Source organism: Fukomys damarensis, unplaced genomic scaffold (assembly GCF_012274545.1).
Source record: "Fukomys damarensis isolate Sample0158 unplaced genomic scaffold, DMR_v1.0_HiC HiC_scaffold_11, whole genome shotgun sequence".
Lineage (NCBI taxonomy): Eukaryota > Metazoa > Chordata > Mammalia > Rodentia > Bathyergidae > Fukomys > Fukomys damarensis.
This window is the reverse complement of record NW_022900923.1, coordinates 5,953,878-5,978,743: the sequence shown is the minus strand read 5'-3', so window position 1 is coordinate 5,978,743 and position 24,866 is coordinate 5,953,878. Positions and strand designations below refer to the sequence as shown.

Below are 24,866 nucleotides of genomic sequence, written 5' to 3'. Positions count from 1 at the left end.
AAGGCCTCTCTCTCTCTCTCTCTCTCTCTCTCTCTCTCCCCTTCCTTCTCCTTTGACCCTTCTCTTCTACCCCCCTGCCATGCTGAGAGCTCCTTCTTCTCTGCCAGGTTTTTCCACCACCCTTCCCTGCCTTAAAGACAGCCGACTGTGGACTGAGACGGCCACAAAATGCGAGCAAAAATAAACCTTCCCCCTCTTAAACTGCAGGCGTTGGGTATTGTGCCTCAGCTATGAGAAAGTAGCTAAGACAATATTTTAAGTGCAACCAACTGAGGCCTCTGCTCTGCACTTTTTGGCAGCTTTCTTTTCTTACAAGATTTTGCATTAAAGCGGTTGCCGCAGAGATAAGAGGCTGGCTAGGACCACTGGAACAGAACAAAATTAGTGATTTCCCAGGCCAAAAACCTTGAGAGGTTTAGGATTTCAGGAAGGATGTTTTATTTCTTAAAAGTGAGTGTCCAGGCAGCTGTTGACTATAATATTTTGGCTTCAACCTTGTGTCTACAATAGGTTTAAAGAAAAGGAAGGAGGAGAATGCTGTGATATGCATATAAAAATAGTTTTCTTCAACTGGAAAAATGAAAATATGATTAGTTGTCATGTCTGCTCTCAGAGATCCAGTACTGGGGATCAGGGGTTAAGGAACAGATGGAAACACAGGTGAAAGCGATCCACAGAGCTCCAGAAACTCCAGAGCTGCTCTGACTACATGGCCTCCATCTGACTTTTCTTCCTGTCTCAGTTAAAGAAATGGCCTGAAATCCAGACTGCAGAGCTGTCTTCACACACTTCAGGCGGAGCAATCAAGAAGGGTCCTATGGGTCTGGGGATTTAGCTCAGTAGTTCCGCTACCTGCCTTAAAAAAAAGGGTCCCATGCTTAGAAGCACACAGGAGTAACACAAGGTTCTGTTCACTGTCTTGAAATTTTTAATAATTTCGGAACAGGGGAACCTGAATTTTCACTTAGCTAAGAGCTCTGCTAATGATGTAGCTGGTCCATCTGCAACTTAGATATTTTTGTCAACAGGGTTGTTAATAACAATAAGAACAGAATATGACAACTTAGATACTGTAGTTTACTGATATTTACTAATTTGAGACACAGTTTTGAACATATCATATATTGTGATAGGCACTAGGAACACAGTGACAAACAGGAAGCTATTGTTTCTGTCCTTCAAAAGCTTTACATCATAGTCAGGGAAAGAGACAACAACAGAGAAAATTACAATACAATGTAATAGGTCCTGCAAGAGGGAAGATACTAAAGGAGGAAGTATGGAGTTTTCTATAAGGGGAAATCCTGTTGTAAGGAATCTCCACATCTGGATATATTGCTGATCCAACTATGCTTTCTGCTTTTCAAAGGGGATGGATGGGCAGGGTGCCTGATGCAACCTTAGTTCCTCCTACAGGCAGTATGGCTAGGGCGTATGTTATTTAGCACTAAGGGGGTTTCATGAACTCCTAAGAGGACAGGAAAGGAAGGTAAATTGTTCTCTCTTTGCTAAATTCATGGTGGGTCTCCATGAAATTCAATGATCAACAATTTTAATTAATTATTTGGGGACCAGGGGTTTAGCTCAGCGGTTCCACCACCTGCCCTCACAAGCACAAGGGTCTGAGTTCAATCCCTGGTACCCCTTCCCCCCAAATAATTGTTATTTGGGAAGCCATTTCCCCAGTTAGCAGACACCAAGGTCCAAATCATAACTGCTTCCAAAGAGAATGCAGTGAATTCATTTGTTCTGCCCAGCAGCCTTAATAACTCAGTCAATCCCCTTCCCTTCTGCTCTGTCCCGGGGCCCACGCTGAAGGCTGGTGCGCAGTGCGGTGCTAACCCACAGCGCGACACTGGCCTCGGAGCTGGCGAGGTGTTTAGGACGGATGATCAGACTGGGCCCTTACTGACCGGCTGCCACGCGCTGTTTGCATTAGCGAACATGAGAAAATGACGGTCCCTTCTGCGAGCTCCCGCGGGGCCTTGGCTCAGTGAGATGGCAGAGAACGCCTCGGTTTACTTAAAGCATTGATAACACCTCTAAATAATTAACCGAGGACTTCCTGCCTTCAATCACTTAATGCTTTTTTTTTTTAAAACATCTTGAGAGGATTATAAGCAATTTATGGATTTCGCGTGATGAGTACCTTCTCTGCTATTCCCACAAAGCATTTATGGGATCACGTTTCTAAAGCTCCGAGGTAATTAAAAACAAGCGCAGAGACAATGGGGCCGAGGCAAGGTGCAGCCTTTCCCTCCTGTCGCTTCCAAGGGCCTGGATTTCTCAGGCTTGGGGAAGGCTAGTGCTACAACTTCATTAGTGCTCTGCTGCTCAGGGAACGCCAAGGTTTTGGAAACAACCAGGAAATCCACAATTCACGCTAGGGGGTGCAGGCAGCCCTGTCATCAAACATTTGAGATGCGATGGGAAATTAATCTGATAATTTTAGTTCATTCCATGAGCTCAGTAAAACAGTCATTCACATCATAAATACTTTGGTACTGCATTTGGTCAGTCAGCTAACCGTGCAACTGAATTTTTGCTGGCTGATAAAAGCCTAACATTACGCAGATCTCAGGTATTACATTATTTAATGCTGGGTGCTGCTCCTGTCCCGTAGGAACTGATTATAGAAGGCTCTGTACTTGGTGAAGTTTGGCTGAATGACAGTTTATTTTTTCACTCAACAAAGAAATCGCTATTTTTAGGGCTTTTTTGCCAAATGAAATACAATCTAGGTGTATTTAAAACACGGTAGAGGAATAGATCCAATGACTCCTAAAAGAGTTTTCCATGTTTTGATTTGTAAAAATTAAAATTGTGGGCATAGACCTTAAAATATTTATCACAATAAAAGAAGATATCTGGGATCAGGGCATGTAGTATTTGCAATCCTCCATGACTGAAAATGCTGATTGAAAATGACAAAGAAAGAACTGGTAGAGGGAAGAAATTTAAAGAAAAATCTTGGCAGTTATTTAATGATTAATGAGGCCAGGAAGGCTATCAGATCCAACATTATAGCTGAATTTGGTCCTTTGGTGTACAAATGCTGGTTTCTAAAAAATGCAAACTAAAATCACTGGCAACAGTTCAAAGCCAATGCCAGTTAAATAGACAGATCCCACAAGAAGACATTTCTTTAGCCATGGACCTTGGCTAATTGTGGATTCTTTGCTGGTACAAATCTTATTGTGCATTACCTCGTTTTTGTAATATCTAGTTAGCATCCCCTGCGTATGCCTAGTCCTTTGTGTGATTTCTGCCTCAGTCCAGTGCAAAGTCTTCTCGTAGGTCCCACTGCACCGGATTTGCAGGAAGCCTTTGGCACGCTCTTCTCCACTCTCTGAGCCCAACTCAGAAGCAGCAGCTTTATCTCAGAGGCTTTCATGCGCTGCCCAGGACTCAGCCAGTGTGGGACTTGGTTTTGGTCGTGAAATGGAATTTGATTTCCCAAGAGGCAGAGGAGGAGTGACACCGGAGACACACCGAGTGGGTTAGCTCCTTCTCCGCCTTCAGACATGGTTGACATAATGTCCCTTACTTGGGAGGAGGGGACGAGAAACAAAGGAGCCTAAATGCAAATGCGTCTTTCAAATGACAAGCTCCGTACAAAGGCAAGGGTTTAATATAGAGGACAACAGTGTTCCAATCACTTGTTAGGAAGACGCAGGAACCCAATGTGATCATGTGAAATCCTGGCGAGGGATTTCCCCACACCCATGATCACGGGGTTAGCTGAGGCCCTGGAGAGGAGAAAAGCAATGTTCCCAGATAAAAATGTGCATTCAGCTTCTCAACTTTCACAACTAATCGGGACAACCCCACAGACCCAGGGAAGGGTCTCTAAGTATTCTTTCCAACTGAGAGGAGGTGACACTGCTCCCTACCCCGAAGGTTTGTGAAGACAGCCAACTCAGCACATGGCCGGGGATCCGGTTGACTTCGGCACGAGTGGAATCCATTTATTCCCTAATCATCCATTAGCTCCTGTTGCCGCCGTGTTGAAGATTATTCGCAGACTTACTGGTACAGGACGGTACAAGTTGCTTCAGGTCCTTGCTCCCTTGGTGCTATATTTGAGGGGGTCAGGGGGAAACCAAGCCCTAAAGTACAGGCAGTGAGAAGTCTGCAACTCCAACCCAACCCAGGGATGCAGTTAGTATGGGAAGAGACGCCGCTGCTGCTCCAGAAAATACATCTTTTCTTCTCCAAAGTAACATCCCAGCTCACGCATGTTAATAATCATCATTACGAACAATTATCCAACATGATACTGTTGTGCTGTTCTAATGTTGCATTATTAAAGTTAATTATAATAAACAATGTTATATTACAAAATAAAAATACAATTACTTTAATGGACATTAATAAGAGTCCGAACCAGTCAACTGTCTGCTAGCTGTGTGCCTGAATTTCCTGCTTTGTGGACATATATCAGTGTCTAGCTGATTTTTCATGCCTTTCCATACATTCTTGGCTGTCCTAGTCCCGTTATATAGGAGGATATCCTTGGGGAATGAAATGCACTTTACTGTTTGTTTGAAAAAAAAAGAAAAGTTAATACTGATGCAGAACCCCTACTCATCCTGCATATCAAAGCCAAATATAAATTATTTCTGAAGTTATCTGCTGTTGAGGCTTATTGCTGCCAGTGTGGGCTCCTCTATTAGCATGGATAAGTGGGCCCTGACCATATGTCAAGAGCACACGTCCTTTGGAAGTGACCTCATACATCAGCACACCCCCCTGGGACGCCCGACCCCTCCACACAGTGACAGACTCCTCCAGTCGCTTTTCTGTTTTTTTCACCTGTGATCGTACGCTGTCTCCCGCGAGCGGTGTCCGTGTAGATGAGACCTCTGCCCCCCTGCCAGAGCTGGTACTCTTTAATGGCGCCGTTCAATTTCTCTGGGACGCTCCAGCTTACACGCAGAGTTTCTGCACTGAGGGCTGGGACGCTGGGGGGCCCCACGCTCTCGGGGTCCCCTTGGGTAGCAGCTAGGACTACCTGGAAGCACAGGAATTAAACAGCAATGAATGGTAACAGGACACCGGTATCCCGATCAATAGGAATGTCACTTTTGTTTTAAAATGTTGTTGCCCCCGTCTGGCCTGGCATATCATTAGCACAGGCTTGGAGAAGCAGTCTCCCTTTTTTATTCTTTTCCTCCTATTCTATTTAAACAATGAAATCTGACCTTGAATACAACGCCTAAGTCTGCCACTACCATTTATCACAACAGGTTCAGCAACAATTCTGAGGGCGTCCGGCGGAGTGTAGCCCTCAGTTTAAACAAGGAGATCTGGCCAGCAGGCTGTCTTCCCAGAGAACTCTTGGCAACTCTCTTCCATATGGCCCATCAGTGTCTTTGCATTTTAACAGCCTGATTTTGCACATGTTAAGCACCCGTAAATATGGAGCAAAACCTACATCCCAACTCGCTTGCACATAATAAGCTTCAAACAGTGTAAATGGGGAGACCTTTGTGCTCTGCTGCGGTGACACTAGGGTGGATTTTAGTCTGCATCCAAAAAAAAGAAGCAAACGAGAAGGAAAACAATGAAAGATCACTTAGATATTGAGTCAAGAATGTCAAAGTGTAGTTTGGGACAAACATCGGTTGCATTTTTTTTTTTCCTTTTTAGCCAATTGTTTTGGCATCTAGATTTGAGCTGGATCTGTGTAAAAAGCACAGAATGACTCAAGAATCATTCGGCTGATCTCTTTTGAGTCAGCTGCTGTCTGGCTCTGTGTGCTCAGAGAGGGCCCTGGGCATCTTCGGGACAAACATGCACCTGGCCCCTGTGGCCGAACACTGGGGGGGTCTCATTTGGCTCCTCCCTCTACAAAAAGACGCTGCTCTCTTAACGGTGAAAGAACCAGAGCTGTTGAATTTATGTGTTTCCTTTCAGACTGCTTCTGTGACATGCTCTGTCATTATTTTCCTCCTAAACTTTTGTTTCTTCCCTAGCTTCTTTGTGGGAGCTTCCTTCTTCATTTCCTGGCATTCCCCAGGGCTCACGTGGGGTTCTGCTTTTGTCTCCCTCTAGAGTTTCTTTCCATGACCACATTTAAACTCATTGCTTTAATTCCCTGAATAGACCTTTCCAGAAAATTCCAGTTACCTAATCCAGCATCAGATCAAACATTTTCATGTAAAATAATAATTTCTCCTGCTGCCCTATTGGCTTCTTGTCTTTACATATTTTTACTTTAAAAATTTAATTTTACTTTTTTTTCTTAAATGTTGCTTGAGGAATGGTACCATATCCACAAATTGCTCAGGCCAGTTGTTTTGAAAACATCCCTGAGACCTTCTCATTATTCCTCTACAAAGTTGATATCAAGTCCTGGGAGATTTTTTCCCTGCTCTCTGCTGCATCTTTCTGATGTTTTCCTTTCTGACCCCTGGCACCCAAGTTCACGTCTTCATTATTTCTTTCTGTGGATACTCCTGAGGCCTTACAAGCAATTATTTTCTATGTTAAACTCTTTTGTTCTTTTCTGTTTTTTAAGAGCAGGCATTGTTTGCAGATATAATGCTTAAATATAAATTCTTTTCACCTGAAGAATGGTTTGAAAATGATTCTGGATTTATAGGTCATCCCTGCTTTATTCTGTTTTCTCTTGCTATAATAGAATGACAGGGGTAAGCTTACAAAGAAAAGAGGTTTATATCTCTGGCTCATGGTTCTGGAGGTCAGGAAGTCCAACATCTGTGGCTGCACCCAATGAGGGCCTTGTGCTATTTCAGCTCATGGTGGAAATAGACATGCAGAAAGGCTTATGTGAAAGAAACAAGACCCAGAGGTGGGTCTTTAGTAGCCCGCTCTGGGGGGGAACTAATGTAGTTCCATAACAGCAAGAGCTCACCCCTCCGCAAGACCAGCGATTCACCTCTTCTGGAAGGCAGGTCCTCATCATTCCAACTCCTCCTGAAGGTCCCCTTCACCTCTCAACACTCTTACATTGAGACTCAGCCTCAGTGCATCTGGCTGAGAAGAAATCATTCATACCAAACCCTACGTAGCAACCACCAAAATAATTGCTTAAAGAGTATGAAAGAGAAGATACTGATTCAATATCTTACTTGTTTTTAATTGATAGAATATTGATATTTGGATAAATCTACCTTATAGTGATCTCTTCTTGCAGATGTGAAGTATTAGCACCCAGGCAAGTGAACAATGAACATACCACTCAGCACCACTGTGAAGGGGACCTTGCCCTCTCCGTCACTGGAAAAAAATCCCTCCTAGCCCTTACCTTGGGGCTGGCAGCACAGCCCACTGCAGTGCAAGCTTGCAGCTGGTAGGAATATTCCTGGAATGGGTGGATTCCCTCTATATCAGAGAAGCTCAAAGAAGTTCCCCGAAAACGTTCAATTCCATTTCGAAGGAGAATATAGTAAATAATAGGACCTAAAAGGTACAGAGAAATGGCTATAGTTGAATATTGTATAACTTTAACTATTTGCAAATAATTTATACATCTTAGTGTCCCTGAGAAATAAGATATAGTAGCAATATTTAATTTTAATTTGTTACCATATCACTATATGTGACCAGGTCTTAATTATACTATCATAGAGGAATGGATTCTTGACATAATCAAGTCATTTATATTTATTTCCCTTCAGTATCAAGCAAATTTACTTTCACTATTCAAACTATTTTAACTTCCTTGAACACGATCTGCTTATTTGGAAGCAGCTCACATATACCCTAGGATTCAAGGAACTTCTAAACATTATTTTAGTTACGAATGCCTTGTGTAGTACGGAATGATGACATTCCTTGTGGGAAGTTGGCACATGTTCATAGCACGTCTTACATTATTTCTCCTTCCTTCCCCTTCTCCCTCCCTATTCCACTCGTCTCTTGATCTCCTTTCCCACTTTTCTGGTATATGCGTGCGGTACATTCATGTTAACGTTCCTGGTGTGCAGTGGTCCGCGTCCCTAGCGTGCCCCAATTCCTCTTTGCCTTGCCTGTCTCTTCACTCCCCTCCCTCTCCCTCCTTCTCGTGATCACCTTCACTGCTGACAAAGAGCTACCTTCTTGCTTCCTATTATCTATTTTTTAAAATTTGGCTCTTTATTTTTACTTTGGATGTCTCATGTAAAAGAAGCCATGTGATAGTTAAACTTGTATGTTATTCATTTATGTGAACATTTCACAAGGGCCACACCAGAAGGCGAAAGATTAGATGGCACAGAAGTATGTGCTCTTCGGGGGTTAGGTGCATGCCAGTGAAGTGTAGACTACACTCATTTCAATATTCTTGAGGAGATTGTTTCTATTTTAAAAGTAGCTGATACCATTGGGTTGTACAGGTTTCTTCCAGTGTAAGACAATTGCATCTTCGAGGCCACCAACTGTGGTCCCCTGAGGGGGACTCACACCCTCAGGAACATCTTGCTTCGTGCTGGCTTTAACAGCATGGCTGAATCCTGGCCCATAGCTGTTCCGTGCAGAAATCCTATATTCATACACTGTATAGGGCTTGAGGTCCACATCTGGAGAGACAGAACACAGGTTGTCATGTCCTCTTGTTTTTATTTTTACCATCATATTAAAAATGGATACCTGAACCTTTAATACCTGAACCCACATATATAGATAGATACATATAGATATATATATATATATATCTCCAATGCTCTCATTTCTTTGTACATAATGTTCTAATATCTTTATTTTTTAAATCATAAAATACATTTTAAATGTTTATTAGACATGGAGGTATGGAATTGCACAGAACAGAATTCATTATTTTTGAACAGAGAAATATGGAAACATTAAGGAAGTGATTAAAAAGTGAAAGCACCAGACCAATGTATAATCAGAGGCTTCACAGGGTAGTGTATCTCTTACTGCTGTTTGAAACAGGTTCATCAACATTATTTTTTAGTTTTATTATTATAAATTTTATCAAGTATTATTTTTCCATTACTTTGTTGCTATTCTTCATTGGACTATTATATAAATTAAAATGTAGGACTCAAAACTGACCTTCCCACGGTACCATGTTAATGAATAAAAATGGATGCTCAATCCATAACAATAATGCCTGTCTTCTACCAAACCAGAACCAAAACCCAAACCAATAATGACCATTCTGTTTAAAATCATAGTCATCCCTGCTGACTTTGGACTGGCCAAAGTTTCATTAGAAAATGCTCCTGTGAGTCCATGGTATCTTGAAAGCCTTGGCTTCATGTTAAACTTTACTAATCTAAGAAGTATAAATACCCCTACTTTGCAAGAAAATTTTTATCCTAAAAATTAATCACCTAAATTTATTCCACTTATTTAATCCTGTAAAGTTGGAACATTTCTTTGTTCTTGCAGTGACTCTTCCACAGGCTGAGCACCAGCAGATCAGGCCCCAACCACATACACCTCTCTCCACGGGATACGGCTCTAATTCAGCTCATCCGCTTGGCTCCTTTGGACACACTCTCCTTACAATAAACCTTGCCCAGCTACCTTATGACACTAACATGAAAATAAAAATATAGGAAAATTAAATATAGTAAGTTATGTGGCAGAACTTCATAATATGCAAATTTCCCTATAAATGTAAAGGATTATTGCTATGGTTTGGATCTTGAATTTCCTCCAAGTCTCACGTATTAAAATCATAGTCTCCAGCCATGGTGTAATTGGGAGGCAGTATAAACTTTAAAAGGCAGTAGGCAGAGGGAGGAAGTGAGGTCACTGGGGGCGTGGCCTTGGGGTACATCTTGGGATGCTGGTCTCTTCCTCTTTCTTTTGCTTCCTGTTCACCGTGAGGTACAGCTCCCTGTGCTACAGGTTCTGTCAATATGAACAGCTTCACAAAAGACTCCAAATCAATGCACCCACCAACCATGGACTGAAACCTCCAACATAAACCTTACCTTTTTACTAGTTTATATATTTTAGCTATTTGTTATGGTATCAGAAAGCTATCTATCACGATTACATCGTGTCTGTAGTTTCTCTGGTAATAGGGTACTTACACCACTTGTCTGTGGTGACCATCAGCAGATCCTCAATTTCCCTTCCACCCTGTCTCCCTAACTCCTAGATAGAAGCCATATTCTGCCCCCCCGCCACTTTGAAGCTAGTTATGGCCAAAGGACTCAGGTCTCATCATATGAAGGAGTTTGAAGGAGAAATGGAAAGCATCAAAGTCCCTTTTAAAGAGGAAAACCCTGCCTCCCTTTCCCAGGAATCTCCTGCAGAATGACTGGAGCTGGGACACTGTAGGAACCCAGACCTCAGCGTGCGGATGGTGCTACCACCTGAAGCACAATGAGCCACAAGATGGGAGAGACTCTGACACCCTAGCTATGCAGACCACTGACCCACCCACCAATGCTTCTATGAGTTACACCTCCTTACTATAGCATGTTACACTTCTCCATGCTAATAACTATTATTCTGCACGTTCAAGCCCACACTGCCATTTCTAATTCCAATTGCTGCAGCCCTGAGGGGCCTTCTGTATTTTCTCCTACTGTTTTGGTTCTCCTTTTCTCTCCTCTCTCATCTGTTCTTGTTTCTTTATTGTCCTGTGAGCACTAGTCTTGCAAAGATGCTCATGTAAACAGTCCCTTTGCTTTACATTGAATCATTTGTTGAAGTTTTTCCTTTCCTTAGCAATCTTTCTCATTTTCACAGCTCCAGTTTTTCAAGAATTGCCAAGTCTCCTACCTCCATTCTCTACACAGCCTTTTAAAAAACTCCCTGAATGGATCATTCTGTATGGGGTTAATCTTCCAATAACAGAAGGTGTTTGAAGGTTTGGGAAGAGGTTTAAATATGTTTATTTGTTATTTCTTGAATGTCCTACATATACAACATTTGCCTTACCTCAACCATAGCTTTATTAGCTGACAGTCTATTCCTTCCAAAATGCATGTACACCTGTGTCCTCCCATTGTTTAGAAAATTCTAGTCCATTCTTTGTTGCATAAAGACCAACTGCTTAGCGTGGCTCTAACATCTGGCACGATCTGGCCTGAAGCACAACCTTTGGCTGCTGTTCCCCAGCTTTCTCCCTCCTGTACTCTGCTCCCCACAAAGGCACTGGGTGTTTCCTTGGCTTTGCAAACACTCCCTGCCTTGTCCACCTTCTCTCTGCCTCTCAGGCCCCACCTAGTCCTCCAGCTCTCACTCAGCTTAATGCCTTTCCTGAAGTCCTTCCTAGTGCACCAGGGGTGGCTCTCACCCTCCTCAAGAGCATCAGAGGACGATGCTGGCTTCCACCAGCGCTAGTGCACATCCCATTTACCACATTAGGACCTACAGGTCCTCCCAGTCATTCACGGGACGTCTTCAGACAGGCTTCGAGTCACCCATGGGAACGCTTCTTTATCCTGCTGGTCCTACTGGAGTGACCAGTCATTAGTGGGTATTTAATTTTTTTTTCTTTTTGTGGTGCTGATCATCAAACTCAGCACCTTCCATATCCTAGCCAAATTCTGTACCATTGAGCCACGCTGCCAAACCCTTTCAATAAGTATTTTTGATATATGAAAGAGTACACGGAGGAATGAATTTTGGTCAGTTCTGGTGTTCTTAAGAGTTTAATTTGAAGTTTCTCTAAATGGCTGACGTGTTAGTGAAAATCGACTGTGGTGGAATTGTTACAGCACTACTTGTGTGTTTAATGTTTTTCATGAAAAAGGGAAGGTCTGTAATCTTTCATATCCAACTTACAGTATGTTCTGGCAGGGAAAGCAGTCTGGAGTGCGAATTTTAAAAGCCCTCATAATCCTACCTCCGTACGTGGAAACATCTATTCACTCCTGGAGAGAGCTAGGGCAAGTATGTCTTAAAAGTTCTTCAAAATCTTGACTTTGATTACAAGGGGCAGATACAAGGAGGGGATTCTTACAGATGGAATCCAGTCATTTTAAAATGAGGGCGTGTGATTCAAATTTTTAACCGAGTGCTGGAAGAAAATAGAAATGTGGACAAATTGTCCTGGATGCTGAGAACTTCTGTCATTAGATCTGTTCTGATAAATATTTTTATTAAATTTTATTAAATATTTAATTTTATTAAATTTTTATTAAATATTTATCATGTGCTAAATCCAAATAATGAGGTAAAAGTAAGCCAAGACATGCTACTGAGAAGAATAGCTTAGTCTCATGGGAGAGAGGGAGGACAGAAGGTAAACTTTGTAGCCAGTGTACCACGGGAGCAGACAGAAAGGAGGGGAAAGGGAGCTGATCGCAGGTTACAGAGGGAGGAAGCCAGAGAGAAATAACTCTCTTCACGTTCCCTCCCCAGCTAGGTGGCTGGTTACCTGTGAAGGAGAACGTGTCCGCTCTTCCTGTGTGGACAGTCTCTTCGGGAGATGGGCATAGGTCTTCCGTCAATGCCTTCCCTGTGGGATTGAGGGACCCGCCTGTCACAACGCAAACATCGCTGGTAAAGTTGAAGTCACAGTGGCCACAGTGAGCCGTGGCTTCCGTAGACGCTGGACACAGAGTCCCACACACTGCGGTCTCCTGGGTCAGTGGAGGGGTGGGAGAGAGGTAGAACAGGACTTTAAGCTTTCCTTTAGACACGTGTGGTGTAGGTTTGTATGTCTTTCATGTGAATCTTGCCCTACTTACTTGCGTCAAAATTCATAGTTTTGACACAATGAATGACTGTGTCAAAATTCATTCAAAGAAACGAAGGGAGTCTGCCTACGAGCAAGCGTAGCTACTTTGAAGTGACCCAGATTGCGATTAAAATTTCGGTTTTGCAGATTCCTAGCTCTGTGAACTCATGATCTCAAAGCCGCAGCTTCTTCAGGGGGGAAAATGGAAATTCGATTTTCCACGGAGGTTTGCTATGGGAAGGAAGTGAGATAACACCAGTAGATGTCTTAGGCATAGAATGCGCACCACAAACAACGACAGTAGTCGTAACTGGAATATGGAACTTTGACAATTTCTGCAATATTCTGGGGAAAATAAAGAATGAAATATTTGGGAATCTGTACTCCCTGTGCTGGTGGGAAATTTGGGCTTGTAAGAAATACTACTTATCAAACTTATAGAAAAATCTAAATATTTCACGAACTGTCATTATACATTATAATTATTTATATTTATAAACATTTTCTCTGATGAATCACTGGACTTTATATATGTATTGACACTCATTCTCATCTGAGTGGTTTAAATACTTAAACATTCTTAATTATAGAAGCTTCTCCAATTGACTTCTCCCTTACATAAAATGAGTTAAATTATTCCCACCAAGTTGGTTAAATAATGTTGCTTCAGAGAAATATAGCAGAAATTCCATCTAAAAATGGTAAATGAAGCACTTGTACTTATTTCTACATCCTCTTAAAGCTCAACCAAATGACAGTAAAATAATGGTATCAATATGAAAAGTCTAAGGAGACGGTAAGAGAAATAAGACATTCAAAAATTTATGGAAGCTGGGAAACAGGGATATAACACATACACTACCCCAGGCCCATTACTGTCCACTATTTTATTTTATCCTTGGGAGCATTGGATTTTCAAGCCTGTTTACAACAAGAAGAGCCACATAATTCAATTTATCTTTATGACTAATGCACAGGGAGGATACACTGGAGTGTCCAGTGGCCAAGTGTGACCCACTGGGACGCAGGGATCCAATATCTTCCCTTTTCACTGGGATCCAAGCCTACCTGTGAAGTAGCACAAGACAGAAGGGTCGCAGAACCCCAAAATGTTTCTTGGAGAAGGCTGTCTAACTCACATTAGATTGGAATGCATTGGAACACAATGCAAAAGATTAAGAGAAAATTTTGCTGAGAGAGTAATCATAAACACTCGCAGAGAGAGAGGAAGGGAGGGAGGGAGGGAGAGAGAGAAAGGAATGGAGTAGGAAGAGGAGGTGGAAAAGGAAAGGCAAACAGTAAGGGGAGAACAGGGCAAGGAAAAGGAAGAGAAAGAAAAAGGAAAGAAAAAATGGTAACTACTGTACATGTAGTTACAGATGTACAGTACTATTTGGTCTAACTGTGGGGATCATTTCCCAGTACATGCAAATACATCAGCTTATGTATAGTTTTCATTTGTCAATTACACCTCAACAAAGCAGAAAAGATTTTCATTCTTTGGAGCCAACACATACTTGCATTTCTGTCTTTAGCTTTAGTATATTCTAGTTAGCTGTGGTCAACGAAACCCTAAGATAGTGGCATTAGTTTCATGGCAGGAGTGGCAAGGAAATAGAAACTGGAGGTTGGGGGGCTGGTGACCTCTGGATAACATGGAAAAATACTTGGTATAATTAGGCCCTGGGACAACTGTCAACGCAAGCCACATGCACTGAGCTCCTTGCTCTTGGGGAAGAGGTGATAAGAGAGATCATTAGCAGTGTGTCTGGGTCACTGAGAGCTGCGTTCGGCAAGGTATTACAAAATGAGATGGGCCCAGGAGTGAGTTGGTAAAATTAAAAGGAATAGGAAGGGCCCCTGGAAGGTATAAGCTGGGTACCTGAGGGGATGTAGGAAAGTCACTCCAAATGTTGCTCCCCGAGAACTCTCGCCCCTTTTCCGACTGGATTTCCCAAGTGTTGGCAGCCAAGCGTGCCCACCACCCTGGCATGGGGTAGAGCATTGAGGATAGGTAATTAAGGACACTTGTTGAGGATCCTTGTTCATGTGATTCCATGAGAAAAACCCATCTGGACACATGAGCAGCCCACTGTGCTCCCCAGGCCTTTGCTCAACAAGGCCTCAGTCAGCCTCCAAGGAAAAGGGGAGATTTCCAAGCACAGGAAAAGGAACTCAGAGGATGCGGGAAGAAGCGCGGGAAAGAAGAAAACTAAAATAGAATACAGTGAGGAAATGAGATAGTCCAAGGAATAAAGCAAACAACAAAACAGAAACAACATGTCATTAATATTTTCAAAATGCTAAAAATAGATGCTCCTGGAATGAAACAGCAGTAGGAGGATGTGAATAAACAATAATCAGCAAAGGAGAGGCATTAAAATTATTTTAAGATGAGAGGTGAAATTTAAAGAAATTAATAGGATGAAGTTAAGGTGACATATTATCAAATTCAAGTAAAAAATGAGTTGATCGATAGGCAAAAATCAGCAAGAAGAAGAAAATTAAAAGATCAGTTTAGGAAGACCAATCTCCAACTAGTAAATGAAAATAGACAGAGAGAAGGCAAATTATCAAGTAAATTATAAAATAATGCTCCCTGAAAGACATCAGACCAAAAAATTCCACAAAACTTCATCATTATGAACAGTAATAACCTCCGTGTTGAAGAACATTTTCATGAAAATTTAGAGGAAGAAGATAAAAAGAACATCTTGAAAAGCTTACCTATAAAAAAAATCCCAGAAATTGAAGTATTATTAGAAGCCTAAAAACTATAGAAATGCCTACAAAATTGGAAATGATTTCTATCCGTGAAGTACATGTCTGGCCAAGCCATTAGTCCAGTGGGAGGATAGAATGTGATGATTTTCAAACATCAAGCCCTCCCAGAATTACCTTCTCTGCACCAACATACGGGAAGATACTTCTTCAAAATGAGGAAACCTGGGACCCAGAATTCAGGGTACCAACATGAGATAGGGTGGGAGAAATTCCTGAGTTGCCAACTTAGGGAAACCCTGCAGGGTGTGTTGTTTGGAAATCCTACTGTGGCCTCCTTCAGATTGGAAGAGAAGAGGGAAATCTCCAAGAGAGGGATTCTAGGAAACACTGTAGAACCTACAGATACCTGATTCAGTGGGGAGAAATATCATCCTTGCCATAAAAATTTACCTAACTTTATGTAGCAGCTAATCATTTGTTGCCTCAAAGTTCTTCCTGGGGCCCTAACAATCTCAGAAGAGAATGATTTCCCATCCAGTGTGTATGGCATCCTCACAAGGATCATATAGTTGTCACATTCACCAAGTGTCCTTTCACTATCTGTGACCAATATACCCATTTTACCTGCCCTGGGATGAGAAATATGTCCAGCACATGGTAAGGCGTTGTGTTTAAGTGCCCACCGATGCTTACAATGATAGGTTTCTGGGGTCTTGGTCAAGGGCAACGCCCAGAAGCATGGCATTTGCAGGTGGAGGGGTCCCAGCAGACGACCATGATCGGTCCTTTACTTTGGGGGTTAACACTGGCACTTGCTCATTCGTTACCATCGAAAGGAATACAGAGAAATGAAGCCAAGTGAAGTAGGAGTCCCAAGGTGTCCGTGAAGGGAATGGCAGATACTTCTGATGAGTGAGGGGAAGGAGCAAGAATTTCTACCCATCTCCTCCTCCAGCTCTCAGGGCCGTGAAATGGTACCATGCAGGGCACAGGACAACCTGAAGTCTCTTTCTGCATGAAGACTTCAGTCCTGCCCTGATCTGAAGTTCTGGGCAATGCTTCCCGGAGAAATGCTAATCATTATTAATTCCTTTAGAATTCATTGCAATAACATCAATCATAGTGAACTCATTCGGTATTAATATGGATGTAATGTGAAAATGAATAATGCACACAGCAGTTTTTATATTCCTATTTTAGAAAAATAGTTATGAACAATGTATTTCTCTCTCCATTGTCAAACCAGCCCCTCGGAGAGGTTTTCTATCAATTACCTTCATCATCACTCCAGTTGAAATCTTGTCAGAGCAAACATATTTCAAAGGATTATATCCAACTCCATTACAGCATTTCTGGCTCTTTGGAATAAGTTCGGTCTCACAGCATTTTACTGGCACCGGGACATTCTTTTTAACATGTGCTTTAGATGCTCCACTGGAGACTGAGCAGCATATGGTATCTGACATATTCACATAATCCTGCCCACAACAGAACATTCCTGCAACAATAAAACGTTATATATGAATATGAAATTTTAAAAAAAGGGAAGAAAACTGAGCCTGCTATAAAGTTTGGTATTAAAAATGTCAGAATCGGGCAGTTTCGGAAATGGTGCCATAGCTAAGGTAGCGTTTCCCTACCAAGGTGATTTAAACGTGCAGTGAGAGTCCTTCTTACCAGCAGCACTAGACACTAATTAGCAAAAGAACACACAAGAGGAAGTGTTCAGAAATCATTCAGCTGGGCCACACTTTGGGCTTCACAGAAGGAGATTGGATTTCTGCCATCAAAACTGCCTGCCCATGTTGTGAGGATAACATCTTGGTGTAGAAGAGAGTAGACTAGAAGCACTCAGAAAAAGCTCTAGAAATTCACCGGGGAGAAAGGTCCCCCCGGCAGGCTGGGAGAAGAGGCCATCCCAGTGTGGAAGCCTCTGTAGGCTCCTTGGAAGGTTGGGCCAGTCTTTGTCCAAGGTAAGGATGGGCATTCACCTCTTGTGAGTTCCTTCTTTGTGACTGAGAGCTGGCAGCTGAGGATGCTGATTGGTTAGCTGCCCCACTCAGCTGCTGGCTTCGCAGCCTGGCCCTGGTCTAGACATATGAGCGGGTCCAGTGGAGGGCTAGGCAGCAGGAGAAAGACCTTGTGAGGAACAGCCTCAGTTCCTGCCTCTCTTTCAGACACGTGTGTCTGAGATACATAGACTGTTTTCTCCCACCAAGCTCAGTTTAATTACCTGTGTTCACATCATGTAGTTATTGCCAGAAAACAGGAGAAATGTAGACACAAAAGCACTCATAAATAATACTCAGGAGTCAGATTAAGCTAGAAATTCAGCTGCCTCGATTCAACACCTCAGTGCTGTCATATCAGCGTTTATATGTAGTTATATAGCAGCATAATGTGATCAGTAATTTACTTTAATTAGAATTTTATTTATTTTTAGTCCTGACTGATAGCATAAAGAACCTCAAATTTAAAGTGCCCTGAGGTCCTGCATTGTTTAATCTGGCCCTGTACAGACATCTACTGTTATGAACAACTCTAGTAACGGATCAAGGAGTTTTGAATAGTTTTTTTCTTAATCCTTGCGAGTAGACGCTAATTTGACATTTGCCTTAAGGAAGATGTTTATCTCCACGGTGCCAAACAATCTTTTTACTCTGCCTCCACCTGCAAAAATACCTTTCCATTTTTCTTTACTATTAATACTATACAGTGATCATAACAGAATTTTTGACAACTATGTTTATCTAAATGTAACAACTCTTCAAAGTGACTGGTTTAAAAACACTTCTATGAATAGCTTTTGATTGTTTTAAGATTTCCAGGCAAGGTTCTCTCAAGTAAAATATGCCCAGCAGGGCTATCATTGCAGGCTGAGTCTTCTTTACAGGGGTGGGCAGTGGTTGGTTATTCTGTGTGTACAAATAAAAATGCAAACAGACATGTAAGGGTGTGCATGCGTAAAATAGTAAAAATGACATTTTTCTGCTACTTCCCGATCAGACATTTAAACACAATCTTGGATTTTCGACCCTCACTTGTTTCTCTAGTAATTTTCTTAAAACCATGTTTCTATTTAAAAAAGCAATCAAAATCTGAAAGCTGGACTTTTCAGGAGCAGAATACATTCTCCTCCTCCTTCCCAGAATTACTCCACGGTTTCACAATGCTTTCAGCATGAAATCAAAATGCACACATCGACCTAATTCTAAATTCCTAATCAGTCATCGCATCGCTCCGAGGGACTTTTGACAGGTCAAGTAAAATTTTGATAATGAACTGTTTTTACACTAGGATGAAAACAAAACAAAACAAAACAAGAAAAACGATGCTTTCTTTCACAAAGAGCTTCATCTTTGTTTCACTGAACTGAAATTTTCAGCCAGGGTTTCAGTCCTCACATAACAAGAAGTGACTCCCTTTCCAGTTTCTTTGGTAAACCATTACTTCTTTAATTATTATCAACCTTGTTCCAGGGTGATAAATTGCTAATTACTTAATACCCTAATCAGCGTTCATTCTTTGTACAGATAAACTGTGACAGTGCCATTAATTTAAATAGTAATTTCACTTAATGGCCAGAACGGCGCACCAGATTTTTATGCAGCATTTTCTGAAGACTGCATCCATCACCGCGGTATTCTGACATAAAGATGTCTGACACGCACTAACTCACTTAGGAAGCACAGATGTTGCAGAACAGAGTTTGCTGGGAATTCCCATCGTGCATCACTTCAGCATCAGTGAGCTGCAAATGCGGAGGCAGACAATCTTCCCAAGCTGCACTGCAGTAACTTTTGACCCCTACCTCATCGATCCCATGTAGCACTTGGCTTTTGAACTTCGACACACGAAATGCACAATTTTAAATATGCCCAAAGGGAAAAAAAAATGGCCCGTGTGTTATTGATGGACCAGCCCATTCTTCCAGAGGCTCCACATTCAATTTGTACAAAGGTGCAGAGTCTCTTGGAGCAGACACAGATGCTAACTAAAGTGGTACAATACACACAAAACTTGGAGATGTTGATTTTTCAGATCAAACAGCATATACTGTCTTTCTAAACTGCAGAGATAGTCAATGGATGGCTCGTTTTGCACTGGACACAACTGAGAAAAGAGTGCAGAAAGGAATTTTTTCCTTGCAGTATTATCAATACTTCAAATGTGGCACCAACACACACACATTTGCTATCCAGGAATCAAAAGGAAACCATTGAAAAACACATCTGCCTGTTCAATCTCAAAATAGTTTCATCTTCAACACAAGTCCTGCATTTTTCTAAAAGAAAACCAAGAATTACGCATCGTGCTTTTGGATTAAAAAATAATATAATAGTAAAAAGCAGTCGGGAACATAATCATTATCAAAGTATGCCGTCGATTGGGGGAACTACATTTTGAACAAAGAAAATTTGCATATTGGGACTAGAAGAAAGAAAAATTGTTTATGATTAGTTCTTAGAACAAACATCAGATTGGTTGCCAGAGCTTGTACGAAAAGAAATCCATACTGGCCTTTCCCAGTAGATGGCTCTGTGGCTATCATCACAAAACAGAAAGAAGGGGTAGAGGGATGGGTGTGCCCCAAATCACTGCAATGTGTTTTATAGCATGTGGGTCTTTAAGTTTTTCAAAAATTCATTTTGTCACATGGAAACCTTCTAGGGTATGTTCTGTCAACCCGGCTCTTACACCACGGATTTCTGTGGCTATCCCTGCTTCTTTGCAAAGTTTCCAAATTCTATCTTATGAAACATGCACTTTATCGGTAGTCATTCATTTTGCCGAAGTTGGAGTCCAAGACAGGGACACGGAATGTTTTATTTGGAAACAATTTCAATACACAGTGTCAGATCAAAGGTTGCTTGGACAGAGTTTATAATAGAAACAAGGAAATATATTCCAAAGGCATATAATGATCAGTTCCTTACAGCTCACAGAGAGATCTGGTCCCCTTCGAAGGATAGAAAGGTTTAAAATTTAATCTTTTAATACTACAGGATAGGTCAAGTCCAGCCCAAGATCAGTGACATACATGAGAAAACCATATAAACACTAAGAAAAAAGGAGTAATAAAGAGGTTTAAAATATATGCAAAGAAAATGGCTAAGGATGCATGTCCATGGAAATGACGAGCGTAGCTTTCATCCCAAGACACCTGTATAACACTCCACACAACTCATCTGCCCAGAGAGAGCACTAAAAACATAAACGCTACTCCAGCACTTCTGCTCCAACAGCATCTGTTAATTCACTCCATTTATAAAATACATATTGACAAAGACAACTGAACTGGGACCGGGGAGATTTGATTTGGTGTGAGAAAGTCAATTCAATGTGATTTTGTTAAAGGGCTCCTGCAGGCAAATAAAAGAGTTTAAGTAATAAAGTACATAAAGAGACGTTTGACGAGCCAGCCCGGTCGTGTGGCGGGCACACAGTGCCAGGCCCGGGAATGATATGCGATCCAAACTCTGTGTGGCAGGAATAGCGCCGGCCTAGACAGAGGGAAAAGGGGCCATGTGGATGTTCGAGGTCACTGAGGTCGCAGTGCTTATGAACGACAGGAGCAAGTGACAGCAGAGAGGAAAAGAGACTCGCAGAGCTGCCCTTTTTTCAGTGAAACCTGCAGGCTTTCAGCAGAATAAAGAGGTTCCTCTCACCTCTTTCTAAAAAAGTATTTATTTCTCTCATCTGCCATGATTGCATGAGCTGGTGGCCTTGAAAGGAGCTGGAGGAAACTCTCCAAGGAATCGTGATTCACGGGAGCTGGGGGCGCAACACGATTGGATTGAGGAGTATTTGGTGGGCACGCGGAAGGAAACACAGAAGAGAGGCTGAACTTTGGCTTCACGGATGGACTTCCAAGGAATAAAAACTGTAGGTGATTTCGCGTGTGCTTTCTAGGTGCTTTTATTTGAGTACAGGTTTGTAACTTTCAAAAAATTCTCAAGGCAAAGCAATGAAGGGCGCTTGTCCTCCTGGACAAGAGCAGCTCCTCCATTCCTGAGCACAAGTCCATTTGACTTCAGAGCAGCAGTGCTCTGGCTTCTCTTTCCTTCTCCTGCGCATTCGTTCTATCACCTAAATTTAACTATTCTCATTAAATGCCAGTCTTAGAGCCGCGCTGCTTCTTCCCGGAGTACTAATGACATTCTAATCTTTTTGTCTGCTCAGATTTACCTCCCTCTCCTTCCTTCCAGAAGGGTTAGATCTCCAGTAAACGGAGGGGCTCACCATTACTTGGACAAGTTTGGAGAATGTGAATTTTGCTCTTTCTATCAGTCACAACCTCTGAAAATCCTACTCACTGCGTACGGTACAACCCACATGAAGCTTTCCTCGTTATCTTGATGAGACTTGTTGATAAGTCTTAAGGATACGCATATATTTATTATCCCTCTTTTAGGCTTCTGGGTACTTGGATACTTTTCTCCTTCATTCGATTATAAGTTTTTGTGGAATCAGCCACTTTCATACTCAGAGAGCACAAGGGATGATACTGTGACTACAGTCTTGATAGGATACATGTTTATTGAATGAGGGAATATGGCAATTGACTGATCAAGAATAGCTGTAGATGAAAAAAAGTCAATGAAACAGGACAGTTTGCTGTCCTTTTATAACTGACTTATTATAAAGTCAGGGAGACAACATTTCTACTCGCTTCCTGCCTCTGCTTGCAGCTGATTCTTCCAAAAGGAAGCACTCAGCTGGTCGCCCATACACAGCAAGGGCTCACTAAGCAAGAGCTGTGATTTTCTAGTATACACTATAATCCCTTTTAACAGACTTTGGTCTCAGGATCACTGTACCCATACAGATTATTGGGGTCCCCAAATAGTCTTTAATAGATGGGTTATATCACTTGATGTTACTGTCTTAGAATTAAAACTCGACCCTGAACTGTATATTTATTCACTTAGAAATAATAACAAATCTGTAATACCTTTATGAAGAATAGATGTATTTTCCCAAACTGAAAAATCTAGTAAGGAGAATGACCCTGTTTTACATTTCTGCAAGCTCAGACCAGAAAGCAACCAAATTCTCGGATCTGTTCCTGCATTGTGTCTGTTGCAAGATCACTTGTCATGTAGCCCCTGGAAAACTGCCATGAGTTTATGAGATCCCCATGAGTACCCAGGCCAAACTCTAACAGCCACTGCCTCAGACTCCAAAAGTGATTTACGGTACCTTTTCTTCTAACTTGTACACATATCTAATGTGCATAGGGTAGAATCTGTAATGGCTATTTTTGTTTTCCTGGTCATTCATAAAATGGGTACAACTTGGTTGCAATGTTCTGTAAGACAGGCTCACTTAATGAACACTGGTTTACTTTGTGGTGGAGAGAGCCCCATGCTGTACAGATATAAGAATGCTTACACTGGCTAAGAGCTTAGACCTTAAGCCATGCAAAGGAGTGAGAATCCCTTCTTGGCCACAGTGGTGAAAGATGCATGGGAAAATCTCCCAGCCTCCCTTTGTACTGAAGTGTCAACAGATAGTTGAATTCTAGTCAGTGGAATGCTAATAAAACTATAAAGATGCTAATAAAACTAATAAAGAGAACACTTCAATAGTAAAACCAATAAAGGAAAAATAGTTGAGCCTGGCAAGTATTTAATTTGGATTCAGTACTTTTACTATATTGGTTTCAATTACTCCCATAGAAAAAAGAGTTAAGTCTTGAATATGCCACTTTAGATTCAAGTTGAAGAGCTGCAATGTGCAGATTTATTTCTACTTCAGAGGCAGACAAAGGGAAGCTTTAAAGAAAGAGAAAAACTACACGGTCAAAAAATTAATATGAGATAGAAACTGGAAAAATTAAAATGATTAAGTAAAACAATTCTGATATCAAAGAGCGTTGTAGTAAAGTAAATTTCAGAGCATAACTGAAAATACTGAAAGAAAACGATGCATTCAGATCCGAAGGAATGCGTCAGCAATTTGATTATTTGATAAGGTAAATTACAAAGAGAAGGGGCTGATAAATACACTGGAGGACGGTATACTTCTTGGCGATTTACAGACAGGGTAATGATATTGCTGATAACTTACAACCCAAATTCAGACACGTAGGAAGAATACCCATGAGATACAGGTTAATAAAGTCAACTCCACACGCAATTAAGGTAAAGTCACTGCAAAGCATTTTCAGACCAGAGCCATGTAAATGGCTCGCAATCCTAGAAAGAGCCTTGGTAAATATTTCCCTAAATCTGACATTAACCCTCTACATGTACGCCATGTATGAGTTGTGGATCTTACAGCCATCTTTGTAAACTTCGAATAAGCTGAACAAGCCATTATAGTGGCCCTTGTGACCGAAAAAAGACGGAATTACTTTCCTGTGCCCTCGTAATTGCAGTGAAAACCCTTGGTGGGAACGGAAAGGGCTCACAGAAGTGTGACCTGGTCAGGGTGACCTGGTAGGAGGGAGGTTTGCTCTTCAGAGTAGTGGCATTTGCTAGGCTTTTTCTTTTGCTTTTTTTCAATTTGTAATTTGTTTTCCCACTGTAAATACATATTCATTTTATATTTTGTCTTCATTGTTTCTCTTTTGGAAAGGCCGTCAAATTGCACACATTTCAGTTTCAGCTCCTCCAAACTCTGGGTTTGAGCAGCTCTTTGACCTTGGATGCATGTGCCTGCTTCAGGATCTTCCCTTTTATTTTATTATCATGTTTGTTGGTTTGTTTGTTTGTTTTGCAGTGCTAGGGATCAAATCCAGAGCCTCGTGTGTGGTAGGCAAGAACTCTCCTAGCCCCAACCATTTATCTCATTTTAAAAATATGAATAATAGTAACGATCTGTAAGATTGTCTCACTTTGTTAATAAAGTACAAAACATGGGGACAATATCTGGTAGATAGTAAGTGCTCATTTAATGATAAGGATGACTTTCTGGTTTTTTTGTTTGCTTGTTGTTTGTTATTTTTGTTGTTACTGTTTTGGGCCAGAGGGGAAGTACTGGGGATTGGACCCAGAGTTCCTGCCCTGAGCCATACCCCTCCTTTTAAATTTTGAGATAGGGTCTTCCTTTTAAGCTCCATCCCCTTAAATTCTGAGATGGGGTCTTCCTAGGTCACTAAATGTCCAGGCTGTACTTGCTATTTGAGATCCTTCCATCTCAGGCTCCCAGAGTACTGGAACTCTAGGAGTAGACCAGCATTTCCAGCACGACAATAATGAATACTAGTGTTAGTTTCATAAATGCTAACGCATAGGAGGTAAAAGAATTATACTATGATATGATCTTAATAATTTTGTGCACGCCTTTGTATTTATTGAGAAATGTTCTTTTATTGTAGAATCAATGAATTCATGTGCGGTTTCATTTGGGTTTTCCCTTTTTAAAGTGTGTGTGTGTGTGTGTGTGTGTGTGTGTGTAACATCTTCCACAAAGAGTTTTGATGGGATGTGTCACTTGCCCAGACATAGGGGGACACTGTGGTTTTTATCTGTCCTGCCGCTGCCGCTGCCGCTGCCGGTTGCCTGGGACACGTAGTGAG

The 24,866-nt window shown here is 41.6% G+C and overlaps 1 protein-coding gene across 1 annotated transcript in view; it reads right to left on the bottom strand.

The window, feature by feature from the left end:
* The window catches only part of Ush2a (usherin), a 678,059-nt gene that overhangs the window by 140,627 nt on the left and 512,566 nt on the right, over positions 1 to 24,866 (bottom strand). The window contains exons 49-53 of the mRNA XM_033762039.1: positions 16,615 to 16,838; positions 12,314 to 12,518; positions 8,328 to 8,525; positions 7,274 to 7,428; positions 4,816 to 5,014 (exon numbers count right to left, since the gene is read on the bottom strand). Coding sequence (XP_033617930.1) covers positions 4,816 to 5,014; positions 7,274 to 7,428; positions 8,328 to 8,525; positions 12,314 to 12,518; positions 16,615 to 16,838 — 981 coding nt within the window. The remainder of the gene's footprint in view (positions 1 to 4,815; positions 5,015 to 7,273; positions 7,429 to 8,327; positions 8,526 to 12,313; positions 12,519 to 16,614; positions 16,839 to 24,866) is intronic.